General features: G+C 45.1%; 1 protein-coding gene across 1 annotated transcript in view; it reads left to right on the forward strand.

Moving 5' to 3' along the window:
- Positions 1–21,350, forward strand: part of UNC13C (unc-13 homolog C) — a 1,008,422-nt gene that overhangs the window by 808,990 nt on the left and 178,082 nt on the right. Inside the window, exon 29 of the mRNA XM_063926117.1 lies at positions 9,117–9,173. Within this exon, the coding sequence (XP_063782187.1) occupies positions 9,117–9,173 (57 nt within the window). The remainder of the gene's footprint in view (positions 1–9,116; positions 9,174–21,350) is intronic.

The following is a 21,350-nucleotide window of genomic DNA, read 5'->3' on the forward strand; positions in this document are numbered from 1 at the left end:
GTAGATGTATGGACTCCCGCCGCAAGAACAGCAGCGGCGGCACCAGTAGCAGCATCTCGCAAACGCCAACTCTTTCCTAGGCAGGCTACGCTTTGTATCACCGCTTTCCAGAATACGCACACAGCTGAAAACCTCTTACGGCAACTGAGGAAGATCATCGCGGAATGGCTTACCCCAATTGGACTCTCCTGTGGATTTGTGGCATCGGACAACGCCAGCAATATTGTGTGTGCATTAAATATGGGCAAATTCCAGCACGTCCCATGTTTTGCACATACCTTGAATTTGGTGGTGCAGAATTTTTTAAAAAACGACAGGGGCGTGCAAGAGATGCTGTCGGTGGCCAGAAGAATTGCGGGACACTTTCGGCGTACAGGCACCACGTACAGAAGACTGGAGCACCACCAAAAACTACTGAACCTGCCCTGCCATCATCTGAAGCAAGAAGTGGTAACGAGGTGGAATTCAACCCTCTATATGCTTCAGAGGTTGGAGGAGCAGCAAAAGGCCATTCAAGCCTATACAATTGAGCACGATATAGTAGGTGGAATGCACCTGTCTCAAGCGCAGTGGAGAATGATTTCAACGTTGTGCAAGGTTCTGATGCCCTTTGAACTTGCCACACGTGAAGTCAGTTCAGACACTGCCAGCCTGAGTCAGGTCATTCCCCTCATCAGGCTTTTGCAGAAGAAGCTGGAGACATTGAAGGAGGAGCTAACACGGAGCGATTCCGCTAGGCATGTGGGACTTGTGGATGGAGCCCTTAATTCGCTTAACAAGGATTCACGGGTGGTCAATCTGTTGAAATCAGAGCACTACATTTTGGCCACCGTGCTCGATCCTAGATTTAAAGCCTACCTTGGATCTCTCTTTCCGGCAGACACAAGTCTGCTGGGGTTGAAAGACCTGCTGGTGACAAAATTGTCAAGTCAAGCGGAACGCGACCTGTCAACATCTCCTCCTTCACATTCTCCCGCAACTGGGGGTGCGAGGAAAAGGCTCAGAATTCCGAGCCCACCCGCTGGCGGTGATGCAGGGCAGTCTGGAGCGACTGCTGATGCTGACATCTGGTCCGGACTGAAGGACCTGACAACGATTACGGACATGTCGTCTACTGTCACTGCATATGATTCTCTCAACATTGATAGAATGGTGGAGGATTATATGAGTGACCGCATCCAAGTAGGCACGTCACACAGTCCGTACTTATACTGGCAGGAAAAAGAGGCAATTTGGAGGCCCTTGCACAAACTGGCTTTATTCTACCTAAGTTGCCCTCCCACAAGTGTGTACTCCGAAAGAGTGTTTAGTGCCGCCGCTCACCTTGTCAGCAATCGGCGTACGAGGTTACATCCAGAAAATGTGGAGAAGATGATGTTCATTAAAATGAATTATAATCAATTCCTCCGCGGAGACATTGACCAGCAGCAATTGCCTCCACAAAGTACACAGGGAGCTGAGATGGTGGATTCCAGTGGGGACGAATTGATAATCTGTGAGGAGGGGGATGTACACGGTGATATATCGGAGGGTGATGATGAGGTGGACATCTTGCCTCTGTAGAGCCAGTTTGTGCAAGGAGAGATTAATTGCTTCTTTTTTGGGGGGGGTCCAAACCAACCCGTCATATCAGTCACAGTCGTGTGGCAGACCCTGTCACTGAAATGATGGGTTGGTTAAAGTGTGCATGTCCTGTTTTGTTTATACAACATAAGGGTGGGTGGGAGGGCCCAAGGACAATTCCATCTTGCACCTCTTTTTTCTTTTCTTTTTCTTTGCATCATGTGCTGATTGGGGAGGGTTTTTTGGAAGGGACATCCTGCGTGACACTGCAGTGCCACTCCTAAATGGGCCCGGTGTTTGTGTCGGCCACTAGGGTCGCTAATCTTACTCACACAGTCAGCTACCTCATTGCGCCTCTTTTTTTCTTTGCGTCATGTGCTGTTTGGGGAGGGTTTTTTGGAAGGGACATCCTGCGTGACACTGCAGTGCCACTCCTAGATGGGCCCGGTGTTTGTGTCGGCCACTAGGGTCGCTAATCTTACTCACACAGCTACCTCATTGCGCCTCTTTTTTTCTTTGCGTCATGTGCTGTTTGGGGAGGGTTTTTTGGAAGGGCCATCCTGCGTGACACTGCAGTGCCACTCCTAGATGGGCCCGGTGTTTGTGTCGGCCACTAGGGTCGCTAATCTTACTCACACAGCTACCTCATTGCGCCTCTTTTTTTCTTTGCGTCATGTGCTGTTTGGGGAGGGTTTTTTGGAAGGGACATCCTGCGTGACACTGCAGTGCCACTCCTAGATGGGCCCGGTGTTTGTGTCGGCCACTAGGGTCGCTTATCTTACTCACACAGCGACCTCGGTGCAAATTTTAGGACTAAAAATAATATTGTGAGGTGTGAGGTATTCAGAATAGACTGAAAATGAGTGTAAATTATGGTTTTTGAGGTTAATAATACTTTGGGATCAAAATGACCCCCAAATTCTATGATTTAAGCTGTTTTTTAGTGTTTTTTGAAAAAAACACCCGAATCCAAAACACACCCGAATCCGACAAAAAAAATTCGGTGAGGTTTTGCCAAAACGCGTTCGAACCCAAAACACGGCCGCGGAACCGAACCCAAAACCAAAACACAAAACCCGAAAAATTTCAGGCGCTCATCTCTACTTTATACATATTCTATTATGGCAGACAATTTTTTTTAAATCCATCCACTCACTACTAGTGAATAACAGCTTAGCCGTGTTTTGCATGTTGTGCCAAATTGAGCAAAATAGCAAAGATGTAAGTGGACACATCAGTATATATTATAAAATCACAGGCATGGCTGTTATCCCTTATTGAAAATGACAAGGGGGGGACAATGCAAGGTGTTGTCAGATCATATGGTGCAATATAACAAAGGAACGCAGGGCACAGGATCCCAAGGAAGGGCATAGGGTATCAGGGAAAAAAGTTTAATACAGGATCTCAGAAGAATAGTCATACGATGAACCCACAGTACCTGGAGCAGGCTCATGTCATGTTACACCCCCCCCCCCCTCCCTAAAAAAAGCCACTGTGTTGTGGCAGATTGAAGTGAAGTAGAAGTGACCGTGTACATCTCCTGATTAACTAGAAAGTTGCCAATCACAATTATAAGCCTTTGTACGTTATGTAGACAACAGTGACTCACCACCTCCCCTTCCACGTACATCCGAAATGGTGTGCTCCTGCAGCATATACATGTGTTTGTGAAGGTATAAACTGGGTAGATCGGCCCTGATTAAAGCATTTGCTAATGAAACGGCTTGCCAGAAGGAGCTAGCAAAGTTTGAAACGGGGATCATCGTAAGCTGTGCGATGTCACGTTTTCAGCGCGATGCTGGATTACTATATAGAAAATTTGGTAACCCGGATGGACTGGCTAGCTCAGAGTCGAGATCTTAACCCCACTGAGAACCTCTTGGACAAATTGGAGTGACGGGTGCGTTCTAAACCGACTCAACCTTCAGTGTCAGAGTTGGTCACTGTACTTAAGGTGGAATGGTGAAACATACCGCCTGCTGTTGTCCAGGAACTTGTGGATGGTTTGCTAAGAAGGGTGTCTGCAACAACTGCACGTGGTGGACCTACAAAGTACTGATGTCAATAAAATCTCATTGCTCTATTTGCTGTCAGTGTCCAATCACTTTTGTCTAGGCCTGGTCCAAGCCACACAGATTTTTCCCAATATGCCCCACGGCCCCTCCCTGTATGCCACACAGTCCTCCCCCTCAATATGCACCACAATGCCCCTCTTATATGCAACATAGTTCTTCCCCTCCCCTAATATTCTTCACAGTGCCCTCCTGTTCTCCTCTTTAGGCCTCTGTATCTCTGTTCTGCTTGCACATGCAGTGCAGAACAGCTGCCAAGTCCCTTCTTCAGTGTCACAGATGTGATGTGTCACATGATGGTGAGGAGGGGACTTGTGAGCCACTTTGCTCTGTATTCACTGCTCATGCAGTTCGCAGATCTGTAGCAACAGGACGGCCTTCGATAGGCACCTGTTAGGGTAATTGCAGTGTCAGGGCTGAGTCAGAGGTGTTCCTATCAATACAGCTAATGGAATGCAGTTCCACCCCATTCCGGTCCACTTTAACTCCTGGTGTAGCTAGTCCTTTGCGTCGCTTTCTATCCCCACCAGTATCTTGAGCTCACGATCTACACAGCCCTGCCATCGCTACACCCCTGCCCTGAGGAAAGGGCAGGGGCATAGCAAAATAACTGACAGAGGGAAGTATGGAGGATGTTGATCCACAATTTTCATACATCCCAACAGAAAATGCAAAGCTTTTGCCCCTCCAGTTATTCCGCTCACACTCATGCACTTTGAAAACTCTTTGACCCAGTGCAGATGGAGGCATGTGGCATGATGATTGTAAATATTTGTACATATAATGTAGTGGAGGCATCTATTAGGAGAATATACAGTACACGTCTTTTGAAGCCAAGAATATCCACTGGGATCCACTGAACAGATTCCTAATAAATTGAGTGCCCATACAGTATTCTCATGATGACTACCTCACTTCTGTGTAGACTAAAGATACACATTAAAGTCACATAGTAAAAAATAACATTTACAGGTTGAGTATCCCATATCCAAAATGCTTGAGACCAGAAGTATTTTGGATATCGGATTTTTCCGTATTTTGGAATAATTGCATACCATAATGAGATATCATGGCGATGGGACCTAAGTCTAAGCACAGAATACATTTATGTTTCATATACACCCTATACACACAGCCTGAAGGTAATTTTAGCCAATATTTTTAATAACTTTGTGCATTAAACAAAGTGTGTCTACATTCACACAATTCATTTGTTTCATATACATCTTATACACACAGCCTGAAGGTCATTTAATACAATATTTTTAATAACTTTGTGTATTAAACAAAGTTTGTGTACACTGAGCCATCAGAAAACAAAGGTATCACTATCTCTCACTCAAAACTTTCCGTATTTCGGAATATTCCGTATTTCAGAATATTTGGATATGGGATACTCAACCTGTACCAGGTTATTGATTTGTTGGTTGTTCTCACCAACACAATTCTACTTTGCTTTATATATTTTTTTTTTTTACACACTATACAACAAGTTGAGAATTATGCCAATAATTAGCACAGCATTCCGCCAGCAAATGAGCGATGGTGCCAATTAATTGGAAATTCTCAGTATGCAGATCGTACCTTGCAGGCAGCCTATCTCGTGCATGGAATTCACACTTAGGGATATCTATCTCTGAGATAGTTAGACAGTGTGACCTTTTGGAAACAAATGGCAGTGTATTTTCAAGGCTATGTTCAATAATTTAAACATGGAGCCTTGTGAGAGAATGTTGCTCACACAAGCAGCCAATGGTTGTTTAGCACATTTACGCAGCAACATGCCTTTGGCGTTTTCAGATCACACTTTGTTCTTCTTTTATTGATACATTCCTTTATTCTGCTATGTATCAGTTCAGTCCCAGGGGACGTGTTTCAGAAGGCATGGCTCTGTACAGTACTGTATGTGACACTAAATTACACATCATAGCAAAACAGCCAATGGATAAAGAATAAGAAATCAGTCTGTTTTCTTTACTGAAATTAACATTCCACAGCAAATATATTAAATTTTCCTATCATCATACATTCTTATACTGTCATGCAAATACACATGATGAATTAGTTGAGTCATGGTTGTTTACTTGTGTACTGTATATCTAGTAATAGCGGAATCTCAGTACCTCCTATTATATGCTAGTAAGGCCATTGTCAAGGTGTAAAAAAATTGTATAACAATGAAATCATGTATGATTAAGATTATGATTTCATTATGGCCAGCATAGCAACCTGGGCTCTCTTCACAGTCCCAATAAGCCATGTTTTAATTGTTCTTTTATAAGGAATTCTTAGAATTATATTTATACAATTGGACAGGCTGCTTTTTAATGAAAAAAGAAGGGGGTACAAGTTTATACAGTGATAGAATAAAGAAGGTGTTTGAAATACAGATGTGTCCTCTTACATCCTTGCTGCAGTCACGCTAAACAGCCCTTGAAGTCGTGACATGCCGTGACGGGATTCTGTAGTGCCAAGCTTCTTTTTTTTGCATTTTTTTCCTTGAAAATGCATTGTAGACACAAACTAATAGGATGCACAAGCAGCTTCTGCTGATTAAAATGATATGCAGCATGCCTATATTCGTTGTGTAATTGCGGCTCTGTCTGCATCCGAAATGCCACATTACAGTGTTGCCATGAAAACACTAGCATAGCATTTTGTATGCAAATACAGTTGCAGTCGCACACAGCATATAGGTATGCTGCATATCATTTTAATCAGCAGAAGCTGCTTGTGTGTCGTATTACATTAATGTGCATTTAAGATGCATTTTCAACAACAAAAAATGTGCGACGCTACCGAGTCACGCAGCACTCACGCGTTGTGTTATGCTACTTGTAGTACGTGGAGCCAAGATGTAAGAGGACACATCTGTATGAGCACATCTTTAAATATATTTTCTAATGTCACTGTCTCCCCATGTGCTTACAGCGTGCATTCTCATAGATATTAGAACAACTCACAGAATGACTACTTATCTATATTATGGAGTCCAGGGATGGCCAAACTTGGTCCCCAGGGACCTATTTTCCAGATGACCTGAGGATCTTCTAAAATGTGCCATTTAAAATAAATACATGTGCACACCAGCTACCAGATCTGGAATACTTGAACTGCTAGGGATCCTTGAGGACTGAGTGATGTCTATACTCTTAATGAAACATTTGCATATCTACCTGTCAAATGTATGTTTTTACTTTTAACTATGGTTGTTGAGGTGCAAGATGTAAAGAATGATATAAGACACCTGAAACAGGTTGTAAAGTACTTTTCCACTCCACATGATCCATAAATCAATCTAAGGAGTTTGCTACCAGACACATACTGTATAAAATGCTTGTGTGTCAATCCAGGAATTTACTGGACCTTAATGATGTGGGGAAAACACAGTTTATTTTGTGTATGTGTTTGTGTTTCTCATATTTTGATGGTCTGCACTGTGTAATGTAGAATAAAACTCATAAGAGTGAAGCATGGGTGAAGAAGAATGGGGTGTGCGGGGTGTGCACCCACACATCTCTTACACAATGCCAATCTGACTAACCGGAATTGGTAGACACCGATCCCGGCCATGTACCTGGATCTGGGACAGTGACATTGGCAGGTGCTCCAACCCAGCACCTCCACATCATCAGCCATCTCCTAGGTAGAGGAGAGTGGCACAAGTTGGGGAATGGCTACGCTACGCCACGCACATCCCAGAAAAAATTTTGCTCCTGCCTATGATAAAAATATTTAGTTAGTTGAGTACTAGCCCTTATGTGGATCATAATACACCATTAGCCAAATAGAAGAATTCCATATTAATCTAGCAGCTATTAATAGAATGCTTGGGACTTTTCAAATAGTAAAAAGTGTAATTATCTCTCTACAAAATTCACAGTATGTATGTGAATTTGTGCCTAAAAAATAATTAGAACAGTTACTCATTGTAATTTTTACTGCAATAAGTTTTTTTGCAAATATCAAAGCTATTTTCTAATATAGGCACGGAAATGATATGTTTATCATCTGTTGTAATGAAAACCTATGTAGAATGTTTCTTTTTACACTGCCAAAAAATAAAACACTAGTAATTCTAGTTCTTAGGGTAAATGTGATATAACTTATGTTAGCATTCCATTGAAGTAGGAAGATAAGCAGATGGCAGTTTAACACAAAGGGGTACTACTGGCTTGCACTCTGTTGACAGATTTTGGCATTGCTGCTTGTCTGTTTATCCTAGCTACATTTCGTTAATGGCTGTTTGTGGGCGACACAAACCAAATTATATAAGTAGCATTTTAGCTTCAAATTGAAAGCAGTCAAAATTAAACCTAGCTACAGAACCTTTAGGTGAGCAACAAATGACTTTATTAGTATAGGTAATGTATATACATTCTATAACCTTATTGAATGAAATTCATGGTAACGCAGTAATGATCCTGTTATATGCTCAAAGAGACACTTCTACAAACTAGAAGAGCTTGTAGGTGTGCAGAGGGACAGAAAAATCTACACAGGTGCACTGAGTAAATGTCAGATCAGATTGCTATCAGATATACCCATTTCATTACGTTAGACTTTTCTGTCTCTTTCCTAAGTTACTGCTTGGTTTTATAGCTTAAGTACAGTAAGTAATGAGAGCTAGAGGACATGAGAACTGTTTTAATGGCAAGCGAACAAAATGCTGCCAGTCTTGTCCTTTTGTGGAGGGAGAATAGCCATGTTCTTCTTCCCCTACATAAACTCTCTTTCTGCTATTTCTCGAGTCTTCATCAGGAAAAGTCATCTCTGCATTATCCTGAAAACAAAGAGCACTGGTGTGCCCACTCTGTACACCCAAACTTCACCAACTCCTTCCTTTCATCTGTTGAACATTCTGCACAAACTGAGTCATGTCAAGATCAAAAAACATGCCAGCATTATAAGTGATAATGACTATCATTAATAATCATCATCAATATTATCTTCACCATCAATCAATATGGATCTGATAGCTCTCACAGGCATATGCCAGCTTTTGTTATGCATTTAGCTGTGGTTATGAGGCGGAATGGGCTTTCAATAATTTATCTCAATCCGCTCAACAACAACAAAATTAGTTGATACTGGAGGTGATACTGTATAACTTAAGAAACTGCTATGTTAGATATTCATTAATGGAGTTTATAAACTGAATATTTATGTTTTTGTTTTTCTCGAAGTTTGTGTACTACTGTGAAGAGGAAGCAGCTTAATTTGCTCTTCCGTCACATTGTTCTAAAACAATAGATGTATTTCATCATGTGACACTGGAATTATTTGGAACAAGGAATGCATGCTGAATAAAGATAATGTGATTTCTCTAAATACTTGTGTATATTAATTAAACAAAGCTTAAACTCTGCATGCTGTTCCTGCGCTTCAATTATAACATTTAAATGTGACTATTAATATTAATGACTGTTTTCATTTAATGTATTTGTAGTATAAATGTATTGTCTTTATTTTCTCCAGGGGGCTCAAATGATTTTCAGCGCAGCTAAAGACCTTGGACAGTTGTCTAAATTAAAGGTAATACTGTTAAATCAATAGTTAATCACCTGCCACAGTAACTTTATATTCTGCTTTTCCTATCTCCCTGTAATATCAGTTCTGCCAATCCTTTCTTCTGTGCTGAATGCCGTCATTTAGCCGATAGCAAAAGCGCTATTACTATTTGTATTCTGTCAGTTGTTAGCAAATTCAACATGAACCTGGCATTTTGTGGGTTCTGGCTGAGTTTATTTTTAACCAAGAGAAAGAACACCAAAGGGTATCCGCAATAAGACTTAACAACTACAGATATTAGTCGCACACTGTATATTTGCAAAGATATGGTTAAGCCACCAGGCTTCTGTGATACTGGTGGTTCATAACACTACATGGTAATAGCATCAACTTTGGGTCATATAATAATATAATATATAATTATAATAATAATAGCACAACTAAATATATCTAAATTGAGAGCCATATCATCTTGCGTCACCCCTAGATCCTCGCCTCTCAGAACAGCAATATAAAATGGTAGCTGATCTAGCGATACCCCTTGAGTTTATTTTTAGTTATTGAAATGAAAGGCACCAAATTCTTCCTAAATGCATCCATTTTTTTCTGATAACGAAAACTTTGTTTACAGTTACTATTAATGATGGGGAATTATTTGTGTAGGCAGAGAATCCACTCGTTAAAGGAAGGTAGCTGAATGCTGTAGATCAGTGATCGGCAACCTTAGATACTTCACCAGCTGCAGGTGTGGCCCTCTAACTTCCAATGGGCCATTCCTTACCCTTCATTTCAGTAATAAGCTAATATAATACATGTTATCAAAAAAGACACCATTCTGTAATAACCTTTAAGCAGAAAACTTCTTACACCTAATTTCAGTAATAGATTAAAACATTTAATCATTGAAAGTGACACCACTGTAATATTATAACAGGAATTGTTACATAAACAAGTGTTACAAGCTATAATAAACAAAGAAGGAAAGAGCTGCGGATCATACATCTATGCCTCCTTTTGCCCATAATTGTCCTAGAAGGGCCATCTCCCCTTAGAACACATCATGGGAAAGTGCTCAGTTGTTATATACGTGTGGTACACAAGAAGATACATTTCCTCTATGATCCTGGTCATGTTGTCCTTGATCCTTTCTTTGTTTATGAAGATTGCCTTTGTTTCTCTGACGTCCTAGTGGATGCTGGGAACTCCGTAAGGACCATGGGGAATAGACGGGCTCCGCAGGAGACTGGGCACTCTAAAAGAAAGATTAGGTACTATCTGGTGTGCACTGGCTCCTCCCACTATGACCCTCCTCCAGACCTCAGTTAGATTTCTGTGCCCGGCCGAGCTGGATGCACACTAGGGGCTCTCCTGAGCTCCTAGAAAGAAAGTTTATTTAGGTTTTTTATTTTACAGTGAGACCTGCTGGCAACAGGCTCACTGCATCGAGGGACTAAGGGGAGAAGAAGCGAACTCACCTGCGTGCAGAGTGGATTGGGCTTCTTAGGCTACTGGACACCATTAGCTCCAGAGGGATCGACCGCATGGAACTGGCCTTGGTGTTCGTTCCCGGAGCCGCGCCGCCGTCCCCCTTACAGAGCCAGAAGCAAGAAGAGGTCCGGAAAATCGGCGGCAGAAGACTTCGGTCTTCACCAAGGTAGCGCACAGCACTGCAGCTGTGCGCCATTGCTCCTCATGAACACTTCACACTCCGGTCACTGAGGGTGCAGGGCGCTGGGGGGGGGCGCCCTGAGGGCAATATATGACACCTTGGCTGGCAAATCTACATCATATATAGTCCTAGAGGCTATATAGATGTAAAATTACCCCTGCCAGTATTCCAGAAAAAGCGGGAGAAAGTCAGTTGAAAAAGGGGCGGGGCTTCTCCCTCAGCACACTGGCGCCATTTTCTCTTCACAGTGCAGCTGGAAGACAGCTCCCCAGGCTCTCCCCTGTAGTTTTCAGGCTCAAAGGGTTAAAAAGAGAGGGGGGGCACAAAATTTAGGCGAAATATTGTATATACAAGCAGCTATTGGGAAAAATTCACTCAATATAGTGTTAATCCCAAAATTATATAGCGCTCTGGTGTGTGCTGGCATACTCTCTCTCTGTCTCCCCAAAGGACTGTGTGGGGTCCTGTCCTCAGTCAGAGCATTCCCTGTGTGTGTGTGCGGTGTGTCGGTACGGCTGTGTCGACACGTTTGATGAGGAGGCTTTTGTGATGGCAGAGCAGATGCCGATAAATGTGATGTCGCCCCCTGTGGGGCCGACACCAGAGTGGATGGATAGGTGGAAGGTATAAACCAACAGTGTCAACTCCTTACATAAAAGGCTGGATGACGTAACAGCTATGGGACAGCCGGCTTCTCAGCCCGCGCCTGCCCAGGCGTCTCAAAGGCCATCAGGGGCTCAAATACGCCCGCTCCCTCAGATGGCAGACACAGATGTCGACACGGAGTCTGACTCCAGTGTCGACGAGGTTGAGACATATACACAATCCACTAGGAACATCCGTTACATGATCCCGGCAATAAAAAATCTGTTACACATTTCTGACATTAACCCAAGTACCACTAAAAAAGGGTTTTATGTTTGGGGAGAAAAAGCAGGCAGTGTTTTGTTCCCCCATCAAATGAGTGAATGAAGTGTGAAAAAGCGTGGGTTCCCCCGATAAGAAACTGGTAATTTCTAAAAAGTTACTGATGGCGTACCCTTTCCCGCCAGAGGATAAGTTACGCTGGGAGATATCCCCTAGGGTGGATAAGGCGCTCACACGTTTGTCAAAAAAGGTGGCACTGCCGTCTTAGGATACGGCCACTTTGAAGGTACCTGCTGATAAAAAGCAGGAGGCTATCCTGAAGTCTGTATTTACACACTCAGGTACTAGACCTGCAGATAGTGCTGCTGCAGCGTGGTCTGTAACCCTGTCAAACAGGGATACTATTTTGCGAACATAAGACGTCGTCTTATATATGAGGGATGCACAGAGGGATATTTTGCCGGCTGGCATCCAGAATTAATGCAATGTCCATTCTGTCAGGAGGGTATTAGAGACCCGACACTGGACAAGTGATGCTGACTTTAAAAGGCACATAGAGCCTTATAAGGGTGAGGAATTGTTTGGGGATGGTCTCTGGGACCTCGTATCCACAGCAACAGCTGGGAAGAAAAATTTTTACCTCAGGTTTTCTCACAGCCTAAGAAAGCACTGTATTATCAGGTACAGTCCTTTCGGCTTCAGAAAAGCAAGCGGGTCAAAGGTGCTTCCTTTCTGCACAGAGACGAGGGGAGAGGGAAAAAGCTGCACCAGTCAGCCAGTTCCCAGAATCAAAATTCTTCCCCCGCTTCCTCTGAGTCCACTGCATGACGCGGGGGCTCCACAGGCATAGCCAGGTACGGTGGGGGGCCGCCTCAAAAATTTCAGCGATCAGTGGGCTCGCTCACAGGTGGATCCCTGGATCCTTCAAGTAGTATCTCAGGGGTACAAGCTGGAATTCGAGGCGTCTCCCCCCCGCCGTTTCCTCAAATCTGCCTTGCCGACAACTCCCTCAGGCAGGGAGGCTGTGCTAGAGGCAATTCACAAGCTGTATTCCCAGCAGGTGATAGTCAAGGTGCCCCTACTTCAACAAGGACGGGGTTACTATTCCACACTGTTTGTGGTACCGAAACCGGACGGTTCGGTGAGACCCATTTTAAATTTGAAATCCTTGAACACATACATAAAAAAATTCAAGTTCAAGATGGAATCGCTCAGGGCGGTTATTGCAAGCCTGGAGGAGGGGGATTACATGGTATCCCTGGACATCAAGGATGCTTACCTACATGTCCCCATTTACCATCCTCACCAGGAGTACCTCAGATTTGTGGTACAGGATTGCCATTACCAATTCCAAACACTGCCGTTTGGACGGTCCACGGCACCGAGGGTCTTTACCAAGGTAATGGCAGAAATGATGATACTCCTTCGAAAAAAGGGAGTTTTAATTATCCCGTACTTGGACGATCTCCTTATAAAGGCGAGGTCCAAGGAGCAGTTGTTGGTCGGAGTAGCACTATCTCGGGAAGTGCTACAACAGCACGGATGGATTCTATACATTCCAAAGTCACAGCTGGTTCCTACCACACGCCTACTGTTCCTGGGGATGGTTCTGGACACAGAACAGAAAAAAGTGTTTCTCCCGCAGGAGAAAGCCAAGGAGCTGTCATCTCTAGTCAGAGACCTCCTGAAACCAAAACAGGTATCGGTGCATCACTGCACACGAGTCCTGGGAAAAATGGTAGCTTCTTACGAAGCAAAATTCCATTCGGCAGGATCCATGCAAGAACCTTTCAGTGGGACCTCTTGGACAAGTGGTCGGGATCGCATCTTCAGATGCATCGGCTGATAACCCTGTCTCCAAGGACCAGGGTATCTCTACTGTGGTGGCTGCAGAGTGCTCATCTTCAAGAGGGCCGCAGATTCGGCATACAGGACTGGGTCCTGGTAACCACGGATGCCAGTCTTCGAGGCTGGGGGGCAGTCACACAGGGAAGAAATTTCCAAGGACTTTGGTCAAGTCAGGAGTCGTCCCTACACATAAATATTCTGGAACTGAGGGCCATTTACAATGCCCTAAGTCTGGCAAGGCCTCTGCTTCAAAACCAGCCGGTACTGATCCAATCAGACAACATCACGGCAGTCGCCCATGTAAACCGACAGGGCGGCACAAGAAGCAGGATGGCGATGGCAGAAGCCACAAGGATTCTCCGATGGGCGGAAAATCACGTCTTAGCACTGTCAGCAGTGTTCATTCCGGGAGTGGACAACTGGGAAGCAGACTTCCTCAGCAGACACGACCTACACCCGGGAGAGTGGGGACTTCATCCAGAAGTCTTCCAACTGTTGGTAAACCGTTGGGAAAGGCCACAGGTGGACATGATGGCGTCCCGCCTAAACAAAAAACTAGATATTGCGCCAGGTCAAGGGACCCTCAGGCAATAGCTGTGGACGCTCTAGTGACACCGTGGGTGTACCAGTCGGTTTATGTATTCCCTCCTCTGCCTCTCATACCAAAGGTACTGAGAATAATAAGAAAACGAGGAGTAAGAACGATACTCGTGGTTCCGGATGGGCCAAGAAGAGCTTGGTACCCAGAACTTCAAGAAATTATATCAGAGGACCCATGGCCTCTACCGCTCAGACAGGATCTGCTACAGGAGGGGCCCTGTCTGTTCCAAGACTTACCGTGGCTGCGTTTGATGGCATGGCGGTTGAATTCCGGATCCTAAAGGAAAAGGGCATTCCGGAAGAAGTCATTCCTACGCTGATAAAAGCCAGGAAAGAAGTAACCGCAAACCATTATCACCGTATTTGGCGAAAATATGTTGCGTGGTGTGAGGCCAGGAAGGCCCCAACAGAGGAATTTCAGCTGGGTCGTTTTCTGCACTTCCTACAGTCGGGGGTGACTATGGGCCTAAAATTGGGTTCCATTAAGGTCCAGATTTCGGCTCTGTCGATTTTCTTCCAGAAAGAACTGGCTTCACTGCCTGGAGTTCAGACATTTGTAAAGGGAGTGCTACATATTCAGCCCCCTTTTGTGCCTCCTGTGGCACCTTGGGATCTCAACGTGGTGTTGAGTTTCTTAAAATCACATTGGTTTGAGCCACTTAAAACTGTGGATTTGAAATATCTCACGTGGAAAGTGGTCATGTTATTGGCCTTGGCTTCGGCCTGGCGTGTGTCAGAATTGGCGGCTTTGTCATGTAAAAGCCCTTATCTGATTTTCCATATGGATAGGGCAGAATTGAGGACTCGTCCCCAGTTTCTCCCTAAGGTGGTATCAGCTTTTCACTTGAACCAACCTATTGTAGTGCCTGCGGCTACTAGGGACTTGGAAGATTCCAAGTTACTGGACGTAGTCAGGGCCTTAAAAATTTATATTTCCAGGACGGCTGGAGTCAGGAAAACTGACTTGCTTTTTATCCTGTAGGCACCCAACAAAATAGGTGCTCCTGCTTCTAAGCAGACTATTGCTCGCTGAATTTGTAGCACAATTCAGCTGGAGCATTCTGCGGCTGGATTGCCGCATCCTAAATCAGTAAAAGCCCATTCCACGAGGAAAGTGGGCTCATCTTGGGCGGCTGCCCGAGGGGTCTCGGCTTTACAATTTTGCCGAGCTGCAACTTGGTCAGGGGCAAACACGTTTGCTAAATTCTACAAAATTGATACCCTGGCTGAGGAGGACCTTGAGTTCTCTCATTCGGTGCTGCAGAGTCATCCGCTCTCTCCCGCCCGTTTGGGAGCTTTGGTATAATCCCCATGGTCCTTACGGAGTTCCCAGCATCCACTAGGACGTCAGAGAAAATAAGATTTTACTCACCGGTAAATCTATTTCTAGTAGTCCGTAGTGGATGCTGGGCGCCCATCCCAAGTGCGGATTGTCTGCAATACTTGTATGTAGTTATTGCCTAACTAAGGGTTATTGTTGAGCCATCTGTTGAGAGGCTCAGTTATATTTCATACTGTTAACTGGGTGTAGTATCACGAGTTATATGGTGTGATTGGTGTGGCTGGTATGAGTCTTACCCGGGATTCAAAATCCTTCCTTATTGTGTCAGCTCTTCCGGGCACAGTATCCTAACTGAGGTCTGGAGGAGGGTCATAGTGGGAGGAGCCAGTGCACACCAGATAGTACCTAATCTTTCTTTTAGAGTGCCCAGTCTCCTGCGGAGCCCGTCTATTCCCCATGGTCCTTACGGAGTTCCCAGCATCCACTACGGACTACGAGAAATAGATTTACCGGTGAGTAAAATCTTATTTTTTCTTCATCGTATTAGTTCAACAACATTTGCATGACTGTGTGAATGGTGTTTGTCACAAAAAACTAATTTCCGGTACTGCCATACTATATACTGTATATCATTAAGATAATGTACTTTCTAATATGTTTAATGCCATCGTTAAAACAATATAATACGTTTAATGCCATCCTTAAAGCAATATCAGACTCTCCACTACTCTACAAAACTTTGAACGTGCTCTCAAGACCCACTTCTTCATCAAACCCAGCCATCTCTCATACTAACCCTCTTTTACATGTTCAGTGTCTACCCCGTCTGTGTCACCCCTGTATCACTGACCCTCTCCTTCAGAATGCAAGCTGTCATGAGCAGGGCCCTCTCCCCTCATGTGCTTTACCCTCGCTTTAAACTATTTTCTACACCATATAGTATCCTGTCCCCTGATGCAGAAACGTTTATATACAGATGTAGCCACTGCTCATCATGGCTACATCTGCGCTGAACGAGCACTCTCGGTGTGGCTGGGCACGCTCTATGGGGGTATTGTAACCCTCATAGGTCACTATTAGCTTGTGAGCCTTAACTACATCTCTTTTAGGAATCGTATAAGGCAGGGGTGGCCAGACTTTTGGAGACAGTGATCTACTTTGAAAGCTGAAAAGCTTTTGTGATCTACCTACGCGGAATAATGCTCCCAAAAAAGGGGCATGGCATAACAAAAGGGGCGTGGTATAACGAAAACGGGGCATAGCCTTTCTGCACAGGGTGTAATGACTTACTTGCACAAAATCACACATTGGCCCCCACAGGTAGAAACCTCAAACACATATGCCCCCACAGTGCCACATAGGCCCCACAGTGCCAAATAGGCCCCCACAGTGCCAGATCTACTTACTTTAGCTGGCTGTCTGCCCACTGGCTGGATCCTGCTCCAGCTTCCCGCTGCTGCTGCTGTCCTGCTGCCGCCAGCGCTGACTGGATCAATCCAGATCCAGCAGGTGCACAGGCTCCTCACATCACGTTCCCAATCGTGCATTGCGCGGCTGATGTCATGACGTCAGCCACACAATGCATCATTGGGAACGCTCCGGACTCAGGCGGCAGAGGCGACAAGTCACACTTGGATCGCGGTCTACCGTCGAGAGCTCTGCGATCGACGTTTTGCCCGCCTCTGATATAAGGGATGCTGCAAAAAAGGCACATTGTCCGATTCTGAGTTTGTAATGTACCCGAAGCTGGGGCCGCAGGGCAGTACTGGTTATGGCTAGAACGAAGGAAGCAAGGTGGCAGAATGATACTTTTCCTCATTAACCTAACCAATAAGGAATTGTAGATGAAAACAAATCTAGGTTAACACAGTATGCTACCTGACTGTGGTAGCAAAATTTAGCGACCTAGTACAATGAATACTTAATGAGTACTGGATGGATCAATCAATCTGTTATCACACTATCATTACATGTATATCTGCAGTAGCAGCTGTATAACTTGGATATTCATTAGCAGCTCAGGACACAGGTGGTATGTAGTTTGGAGACTGCATGCAGGATGCACATGTATAGATAAGGGGGCAGACCGCACACTGGTGTTGGTGGAAATGCTGATTACAGTAGGAGCAGATGGTAACTTCCAGCTGAAGAATAGGGAGCACTGATACAGGCTGAATCCACAGGGGTAGGAGCGCTCAGGAAAATAATGCAGGTAACTATTTCAGAGGCTTGAGCTCAGAAACTAGGAACTACTTCTGCCACAGGTTATCAAGGATACTAGGAGGGTGTATTACTGGCAAGGTAAAGGTGGCAAGGAGCAGTGGGACCTCTAGCAGTGGATTGGATGTGTGAATCATGTGAAGCGTAGGAATGCTGTGTATAGCTGAAATTTCTCAGATGACTTTAGGCAGCATGGCGTCGCCCAGGAGAATGCTAACATGACTAGTTAGCTGACATTGTATCAACGTTCACATCTGCAAAGGCACCAGTACTATTTGGGATATTAATACAAAGTTAAAGAAGGAAGTCAGTCTTCCAGGGAGATTTATATCAGGGTTTAAGAGAAGACAGAACATCTTCAGGCAGGTGTTCAACTTACAAAAAGAAGCTGTATTATAGCTATCAATTGTAAAGGGCAGGGAAAGGTGTCCCAGGGATGGTTACAAACAATAGTATGTTGTCTACAAAAAAACGTAATTTCTCTATCGTCCTAGTGGATGCTGGGGTTCCTGAAAGGACCATGGGGAATAGCGGCTCCGCAGGAGACAGGGCACAAAAGTAAAGCTTTCCGATCAGGTGGTGTGCACTGGCTCCTCCCCCTATGACCCTCCTCCAAGCCAGTTAGATTTTTGTGCCCGGCCGAGAAGGGTGCAATCTAGGTGGCTCTCCTAAAGAGCTGCTTAGAAAAGTTTAGCTTAGGTTTTTTATTTTACAGTGAGTCCTGCTGGCAACAGGATCACTGCAACGAGGGACTTAGGGGAGAAGAAGTGAACTCACCTGCGTGCAGGATGGATTGGCTTCTTGGCTACTGGACATCAGCTCCAGAGGGACGATCACAGGTACAGCCTGGATGGTCACCGGAGCCTTGCCGCCGGCCCCCTTGCAGATGCTGAAGTAAGAAGAGGTCCAGAATCGGCGGCAGAAGACTCCTCAGTCTTCTAAAGGTAGCGCACAGCACTGCAGCTGTGCGCCATTTTCCTCTCAGCACACTTCACACGGCAGTCACTGAGGGTGCAGGGCGCTGGGAGGGTGGCGCCCTGGGAGGCAAATGAATACCTATTTTGGCTAAAAATACCTCACATATAGCCTCCGGAGGCTATATGGAGATATTTAACCCCTGCCAGAATCCGTTAAGAGCGGGAGACGAGGCCGCCGAAAAAGGGGCGGGGCCTATCTCCTCAGCACACAGCGCCATTTTCCCTCACAGAAAGGCTGGAGGGAAGGCTCCCAGGCTCTCCCCTGCACTGCACTACAGAAACAGGGTTAAAACAGAGAGGGGGGGCACTAAATTGGCGTTAGAAATATATAAAAAAGATGCTATAAGGGAAAACACTTATATAAGGTTGTCCCTATATAATTATAGCGTTTTTGGTGTGTGCTGGTAAACTCTCCCTCTGTCTCTCCAAAGGGCTAGTGGGTCCTGTCCTCTATCAGAGCATTCCCTGTGTGTGTGCTGTGTGTCGGTACGTGTGTGTCGACATGTATGAGGACGATGTTGGTGAGGAGGCGGAGCAATTGCCTGTAATGGTGATGTCACTCTCTAGGGAGTCGACACCGGAATGGATGGCTTATTTAGGGAATTACGTGATAATGTCAACACGCTGCAAGGTCGGTTGACGACATGAGACGGCCGACAAACAATTAGTACCGGTCCAGACGTCTCAAAAACACCGTCAGGGGTTTTTAAAACGCCCGTTTACTTTAGTCGGTCGACACAGACAGGGACACTGAATCCAGTGTCGACGGTGAATAAACAAACGTATTCCTTATTAGGGCCACACGTTAAAGGCAATGAAGGAGGTGTTACATATTTCTGATACTACAAGTACCACAAAAGAGGGTATTATGTGGGATGTGAAAAAACTACCGTAGTTTTTCCTGAATCAGATAAATTAAATAAAGTGTGTGATGATGCGTGGGTTCCCCCCGATAGAAAATTATGGGCGGTATACCCTTTCCCGCCAGAAGTTAGGGCGCGTTGGGAAACACCCCTTAGGGTGGATAAGGCGCTCACACGCTTATCAAAACAAGTGGCGGTACCGTCTATAGATAGGGCCGTCCTCAAGGACCAGCTGACAGGAGGCTGGAAAAATATCATAAAAAGTATATACACACATACTGGTGTTATACTGCGACCAGCGATCGCCTCAGCCTGGATGTGCAGAGCTGGGGTGGCTTGGTCGGATTCCCTGACTAAAAATATTGATACCCTTGACAGGGACAGTATTTTATTGACTATAGAGCATTTAAAGGATGCATTTCTATATATGCGAGATGCACAGAGGGATATTTGCACTCTGGCATCAAGAGTAAATGCGATGTCCATATCTGCCAGAAGATGTTATGGACACGACAGTGGTCAGGTGATGCAGATTCCAAACGGCACAAAGGTGTATTGCCGTATAAAGGAAGAGGAGTTATTTGGGGTCGGTTCATCGGACCTGGTGGCCACGGCAACTGCTGGAAAATCCGCCGTTTCTACCCTAAGTCACATCTCTGCAGAAAAAGACACCGTCTTTTCAGCCTAAGTCCTTTCGTCCCTATAAGATCATATCTGCCCAGGGATAGAGGAAAGGGAAGAAGACTGCAGCAGGCAGCCCATTCCCAGGAACAGAAGCGTTCCACCGCTTCTGACAAGTTCTCAGCATGGCGCTGAGACCGTACAGGACCCCTGGATCCTACAAGTAGTATCCCAGGGGTACAGATTGGAATGTTGAGACGTTTCCCCTTCGCAGGCTCCTGAAGTCTGCTTTACCAAGGTCTCCCTCCGACAAGGAGGCAGTATGGGAAAAAATTCACAAGCTGTATTCCCAGCAGGTGATAATTAAATTACCCCTCCTACTACAAGAAAAGGGGTATTATTCCACACTATATTGTGGTACTGAAGCCAGAAGGCTAGGTGAGACTTATTCTAAAAATTTTTTTGAACACTTACAAAGGTTCAAATCAAGATGGAGTCACTCAGAGCAGTGATAACGAACCAGGAAGAAGGGGACTATATAGTGTCCCGGGACATCAGGGATGCTTACCTCTATGTCCCAAATTTGCCCTTCTCACTAAGGGTACCTCAGGTTCGTGGTGCAGAACTGTCACTATCAGTTTCAGACGCTGCCGTTTGGATTGTCCACGGCACCCCGGGTCTTTACCAAGGTAATGGCCGAAATGATGATTCTTCTTCGAAGAAAAGGCGTCTTAATTATCCCTTACTTGGACGATCTCCTGATAAGGGCATAGTCCAGGGAACAGTTGGAGGTCGGAGTAGCACTATCTCGGATACTGCTACAACAGCACGGGTGGATTCTAAATATTCCAAAATCGCAGCTGATCCCGACGACACGTCTGCTGTGCCTAGGGATGATTCTGGACACAGTCCAGAAAAAGGTGTTTCTCCCGGAAGAGAAAGCCAGGGAGTTATCCGAGCTAGTCAGGAACCTCCTAAAAACAGTGCATCATTGCACAAGGATCCTGGTAAAAATGGTGGCTTCCTACGAAGCAATTCCATTCGGCAGATTTCACGCAAGAACTTTTCAGTGGGATCTGCTGGACAAATGGTCCGGATCGCATCTTCAGATGCATCAGCGGATAACCCTATATCCAAGGACAAGGGTGTCTCTCCTGTGGTGGTTATAGAGTGCTCATCTTCTAGAGGGCCGCAGATTCGGCATTCAGGATTGGATGCTGGTGACCACGGAGCCCAGCCCGAGAGGCTGGGGAG

Source organism: Pseudophryne corroboree, chromosome 6, assembly GCF_028390025.1.
Source record: "Pseudophryne corroboree isolate aPseCor3 chromosome 6, aPseCor3.hap2, whole genome shotgun sequence".
Classification (NCBI taxonomy): domain Eukaryota; kingdom Metazoa; phylum Chordata; class Amphibia; order Anura; family Myobatrachidae; genus Pseudophryne; species Pseudophryne corroboree.